At 49.6% G+C, this 6,466-nt stretch overlaps 1 protein-coding gene across 4 annotated transcripts in view; it reads right to left on the bottom strand.

The window, feature by feature from the left end:
- Positions 1-918: 918 nt before the first annotated feature.
- TAF5L (TATA-box binding protein associated factor 5 like) overlaps positions 919-6,466 on the bottom strand; it is a 33,027-nt gene continuing 27,479 nt past the window's right edge. For all 4 annotated transcript variants that reach the window (XM_045859529.1, XM_045859519.1, XM_045859541.1 and 1 more), the window contains exon 5: positions 919-4,514. In XM_045859529.1, the coding sequence (XP_045715485.1) occupies positions 3,717-4,514 (798 nt within the window). In that variant the 3' untranslated portion in view covers positions 919-3,716. The remainder of the gene's footprint in view (positions 4,515-6,466) is intronic.

Here is a 6,466-nt window from a genome sequence, read left to right as displayed (position 1 = left end):
CACAGCAGCGGGCTTCCACCATCAGCGGAGCCCTGTACTGACTGAGCTCAGCACAGACCGGGCTCCGCAACTGTTGCTGCGTGATCTGCTGTCGAGGTGGCACTCTGGCTCTCAGCGTGGGGTCAGTGTCGCCCCGTTGCCAGCGACATTGAGGCAGGAATTGGACTGCATGACCTCCCTACCCTGCCCCTTGCAATGGCCCCCATCCCTCCTGGGGTAAGACCCCAGCTCTGGTCAGCGCCCTGCGCCCTGCCCACTACCCACACCCCTGTCGTGCTGTCCTGTTCCCGGCCACACTGCCCAGCCCCGGCGGACGGACGTCTCTGAGTGTATGGGGTCTTCCCATGGGGTGGGGGGAGGGGGGTCGGGACCATTCCTTCCGGGCTCTGCCTGGCTACCTCCTGTTCGCCACCAGGGCTCAGCTCAATGGTTATTGCTTCAGGGAGGCTTCTTGGAAAGCTTCACCTGAGTTAGATCCCTGGATGTATTCTTCCATAGCTTCCAGTGTGGCGAGCGCACTCACTGGTGTTTGGAATTATATATTCATGGCATTATTTGATTAATATCTGCTCCGTCTCTAAACTATGAGTTCAATCCATGGACTGTTATCAGTTCTGCTTACCACTGTCTTTCCACCCACTAACACAATGTCCGCAGGCATGACACATAGTTAATAATTAAGATGCTTCTTTTTAGCCATTTCAGACAATCAGAGGAAGTATCAGAGAGGTCCTTTAATAGATCAAGTGACAAGGAACATCTGGATTCCTTCAATTCTACCATGAAGATTGTGTTTACCACGCGAGGCAGTTTCAGAGTCATCTGGCTGCTGTGTAGGTGTCGATAATATGAATTTTTGGTGCGGGCTGAGCATAGATTCAATAGACACTCTTCTAAAACATGCAACTGAAAGCCAAGTTGAAGTACAGACTAAGTTTTTAATCCATATACTTAAATACCAATCTGGGCAATAGCAAAATGAGAAGCCTACATACTCAAATATTTTTTATACAACCAAGACATTTTTAATACACAAATAAAACAAATGAAAAGCTAGTAATCATATCCTTAGAAGCTGGACTTTGAATTTAAAAACTTGAAATAATTTCCTATTTTGTCTGTCTTCATTACTTTCCTTTATCCTAATTTTTCTTTCTTTTGACCAGTCTACTCCTAAATTAAAATTACAGTCAGATTTTCTGAGCCTGACAGTCTTAAGAAATTTCAGCTGTTCCCCTGTCCATCCCCCCAACACACATTGAGGAGATTTATCACTGTGGTTCAAAATAACCGAATACTCTAAAGTTTCTTTATTCCAAAAATAAATAATATAGGTTTTCTCAGCTTTAGGTATCTCAAATACAAAACGGTAACATCGCCAGTCCTGTCCACACCACAGGAATGCTCTGAAGATTAAGCGCATGAGACAGCAACCTGGGGGGTGCCCACAGGGCCGGGCATCCCGTGGACACCCCCGCACACGCATGCCCCTCACAGTGTCTCCTAAGACACTGGGGACACAGCGACAGGCATTCTATGAAGTTCCATGACCCCACCTTAAAATGAGCTCGCAACAGAAGTAAAAAAAAGAAAAAAGGCCAAACACACAGATCATTAAGCGCTTCAATTGAAATCACAAAGTATATACATGATTGATAATGTGAAGACTGACCAACCGGATACATTTGTGTCTAATCAAAGAAGTCCTGCATTAAAAGACAAACACAAAACCTCCCGAATCGGTGATCTTTCCACTTCTGAGAATGACTCCGTCCAATTTATAAATTTCATTATTTCTAGCAATACACCAGCAATCTAACTGAAGTACCTACTCATTATAGCGAAGAATGCATTTGAATTCTAGGCTTTTCCCGCAGACCATGTGGAAAGCGATGCTGTCTGGCTAAGTTGCCAAAGGATCCTTCTTACAATGTCTCAGATACACATTTGTATCTATAAGGAACATTTCCTATTATTTAGCACCTTAGGCTCAAGTAAAAAAAGTTTTTTGGCACAAAATTCTAGAGTCTTCCTATTTAATTTCCTGATAATTCTGGTGTCCTTGCAGAGTGTTACATATTTAAGTACATTTTACAAATTCTGGCATCATTTAAATCTTTGAATGAGTCCATTATTTGGGATTGTTCAATAAATAATCTGAATTAAATAACACAGGTCTTATGCCCCTTAGCAATGTCATAATTTGATTAAAAAAAAAAGGAAATAGAATCTTACAAAATAACTCTAGATGGCAAAATATATGTTGTCCCCGGTCAGCAACCGGCAATCCTGGATGCAGAAACGGTCCTGAATGCTACTGGTAGTCCCTGTGAACACCCAAGGAGTCGGGGTTCAAGGTCAGCGGGACAGACTACACGAGCAGGCGAGAACGGATGCAAGTCCTTGGGGGCTGGTCTGGCCTACGGGACGGGCTGTCACCCAGAAGGGGAGCCTCGGGACAGGCCACGCACTCTCTCTCCTCACAGCTTAAATGAGATGCCAACACTTTTTGTTTGGAAACTAAATACATTTTAATAGAAAACAAAATACAAAATAACTCTTTTCAGAAAACAGAAATAGTTAATCCTTTCCCCACAAACTGGAGCTTGCTTCATCCTCCAAGTTTTATATGTGTTCATTCGTCCTTATACTTTTTTCACGAAGGGCTGATTACACTGCTACTGCAGGAGGTGGGAGCAGGTGAGCTCCAGGAGAAAGAGACTGAGAAAGCCACACCTCGGAATAGATGCTCATGTGGAAATTCAACATTTTCTCATTCTACCTTGCGACCTATCGTCTCAAGTTATTTTCTTTTCTTTATGACAATATGGCCTTTCAGGGAGAACCGTTCACAGGAGCGCAGCTATGAAGAGCATCTTTCGTTTCCACCATCCCTGCAAGAGCCCAAGGCGTTCTCCATCAACCCGCCCACCCGCTGCTAGAAACACGCTGGTGGGGGGTGGCTTCTGTCCCCAAGAGACTGTCCCTTCCTCACGATACACTGTGCTACGAAATTCTCTGAATTCCCTGAACCTCAAAAATTCCAAGTATCACAGCCAGTGTCAGGAGTCAGACCTGAAAGGTGGGAGCAGAGAAGACACTCTGCCAGTGCTAGGTTTCCTCTTCTCAATAATAATAATAATTACTATAATTATAATAATAATAAAAAATCCTGTTCTCTGTAATCACGGGAAAGGAAAGACCTTTTCCAGGGCGATCCTGGCCTCCGTGCCTCGTCCCCGCCCCTGCACCCCTGCATCAGTGGGGATCCCCTTCCGCCCGGCGGCTGAGGGCACGCGACCCCGCGGCAGCGCTCCGCCCGAGAGCCCTCTGCGACCGTCCTGGGATCACGCGTGGCAGCCGGCCGCGGCGGCAGCAGCATCAGCATCGCAGTTTCAGAGGGGAAAGCGAGACGGACACAGAGGTGCTGGCGCCGGGACACAGCGGCATCTTTGGAAGAGCTTGCCGTCCGACCTCCAGAGCGTCTCATTCTTGATCTCAGGTCCGCTGATCGCCATCCGTCCTCCCCCCAGTCCTTTGACATTTGGGGGACTGACTGAAGGGTGGCGTGCTCAGGATGTCTGCACAGGGGAAGGGGGAGAGAAGGGGGGTCTTTCACAGTCAGTCAGTGATTCGAGCGTAAGACTTACAATCTGGAGGCCCTCGACGCCGCTGCTGCCCGAGTCCGTCACAATGAAGGTAAAAAAACCCAAAAATCAATGTTCCTGATTTTCTTGTGTGATTCCAGTCACCAGGAGGAGGTTGCAGGCCATGAACTGCACACTCAGCACGTTGCTCATCTGCCCGGTGTACACGCCCACGAGCTCGCCGGAGGAGCCGTCGGCCGCCGCGCTGCAGTAGGTGTTCCTGATGTCCCAGACGCGCACCGAGTTGTCCATGGACGCGGAGGCGATCAGGCTGCTGTCCGGGCTGAAGGTGAGGCTGGTGATATTGTCCGTGTGGCCTCTCAGTTCTTTGTAAAGGGTCCCAGAGGCCAAGTCCCATAGCTTCAGCCGCTGGTCCTCCCCGGCCGACGCCAAGTACTTACCGTTGGGCGAAAAGGCGAGGGAGAGCACAGGGCCGCGGTGGCCCGTGAAGAGCCTCACCGAGTTCCCCTGCTGGGCGCTCCACAGCCGGACGGTCTTGTCGGTGGAGCCCGTGGCCAAGTAGTTCGAATTAGGGTGGAATTTGACGCAGTCCACGTCGGCCAGGTGGCCTGCGTATATTCTCAGCGGGTACGTCCGATCGAACGACCACAGCCTTGCGGTGCGGTCGTGGGACCCGCTGGCGAAGTACAGGCTGAACGGGCTGATGTCCAGGTCCCACACCGGGTAGGCGTGCCCCTGGTACAACACAGTGTTGGTGAAGCTCCCGAGGTCCCAGTACCGAATGGACATGTCTTCGGAGCAGGAGAGCAACCCTGAGCTGTCCGCGAGGAACCTCGTGCTGTACACCGGCCCGCAGTGCCCCCGCAGGACCTTCATCTCCGCGCCGGCCGCGTCGTCCTCGTCATCCTGGGGGCGCCGGGCGGGCGTGCAAGAGAGACACACAGAAAAGGTTTAGTGGGCTGCGTGGAGAACAAAACCTCTGGGGGGCGGGGAGGCAGTGCGTGGGAAATAGCATCCACCCAGTAAATGACAGTGGCCTTCTCCTTAAGGGCGACCCCAGGAAACCTAAGGCTCGTAAGTGCGTAACTGGAAAAAAAAAAAAAAGTCCCTCGCAGCTTACAAACGGCTTTCCTTAAATTCACGTGGGGGCCAAGACTACATCAAATTAAAAGATACAGTAAAGACTGTGGATCTTACTCTTAGCTGGAGGATTGCAGCTCCCAAAAGCTGGCTAAAAGGGAGCCACCCTGTGGTAACTTGCGTAGTTAATTCTGGTGTCTGCCACTCGAAACGACTGGCTTTTGCATTTATGTTCAGTTCGTAGATTCTTTTGTTCTATGGGCTGGTCAGGGCTAGCTGCTTTGTAAGCCACACTGCCCCCCGCATCGGGTCCACGAGGACAGGTCCGGGCATGCTGACTGCCCCCCGGCCTGGGGTCGAGGGGGAAGGCCGACGTGGTTGCGGTTCATGATTCGTGCGGAGCCACGGTGGGAGTGCAGCCAAAACACACCCCGCACACACCAGAAGAGAAAGCCAGAGAGGTGCGGGTGTCAGTGAATACACTCCCGCCCGTGGCCAGGCATAAACTGTTGGCGTCCAAAGGGAAACAAAACCATGACTTTCTGGAGGGTCTCAAACATTTCCCCAAGGTAACAAAACAAGGCTGGATTCAGAGCCGATTTAAAGCCAAGTGACTCATGTGACTCTTGGAAACGATCCCTGGGTGTGGGGACAGAAGAGGAGACAGCTGCCCACGGGACAGGGACTGCGAGGCCCCGTCCTCACCCTCCGCCCCACAAGGACACTCTCTGTGCCCCAAGCCCACCTTCCCCTCATCCTCGCGCAGGCCAGCTCCTTAAAGCTACGGCTGTCTCCCGCCTGGAATTCTTAGGTTAAAACGGGTGTTCATTAAACACTGGAAGAATGAGGGGAAAGATGATGATTCTCAAATCAATGGGCTTTGTTGGCTTAGAAATAACTATCTTTGTGAGCTTTAGGTTCTTGTCTAGGAAAATGGCATCCTTTTAACTCCTGTTTGAAAACTATTAAATTCCAAATAAAACAAACACCTCCAATGTGTACGTATTTGAGAGAAAGTTAAGAAAAATAAACATGGGTGTCCATGAATATTCAAAATGGTTATTCCAGACACTCAACTTTAAAAATACATAAGCATTTGGGAGCTTAAGGTTCTATTGAGTGTTAACCAAGAATATTAATAATTTTCCCTTCCAAAGAGGTTACAACAACACACTTTAAAATTTCAAGAATGACTCATTGCCGTACCTCAGAAAGTTTATTAGGAACTGTGGGAGCAAAGAACGACGCTGGGTGGATTGCACAAAGCTCCTCTGAAAGGTTACGGTGGAGCCAAGGGCACGTACCTACTGTCTCTGAGGCCTGAACAGTCTTCGTGTGGAGCCGGAGGTTATGCAGCGACCCTTGCCCCCTTAGTGGGGACCTAAAGGGCACGCTCGGAGCTGGGGAGGGTGCACCAGGACTCAAGGAGTCAAGCTGGCCCTCCCCAAGGGTGTTTTCTTTTTTAAAGGAATTAAAAAAAAATGCACTCACTGATTTTGAGAGAGAAAGAGAAACATTGAGTAGCTGTTTCACTTATTTATGCATTCACTGGTTGATTCCTGCACATGCCCAGACTGGGGATTGAACCCACAATCCTGGTGCAGCGGGATGACGCTCCTACTACCAACTCAGCCACCTGGCCAGGGCCCCATGGGTCTTGATGACTGTTGTCACCAGCCCATGGAAAGGTGCTTAGTTGACTCTCTAGACCGAGAAATGGGGACACCAGAACGTCCCTGCTGGCTGTCAGCTCTCTGCCAGCACTGCAGCTTAAAATA

The sequence above is a fragment of the Phyllostomus hastatus genome, unplaced genomic scaffold, assembly GCF_019186645.2.
Source record: "Phyllostomus hastatus isolate PE091 unplaced genomic scaffold, TTU_PhHast_1.1 phas_contig_148, whole genome shotgun sequence".
Classification (NCBI taxonomy): Eukaryota; Metazoa; Chordata; class Mammalia; order Chiroptera; family Phyllostomidae; genus Phyllostomus; species Phyllostomus hastatus.
The sequence above is the reverse complement of the archived record's forward strand: the minus strand, read 5'-3'. Positions and strand labels throughout refer to the sequence as shown.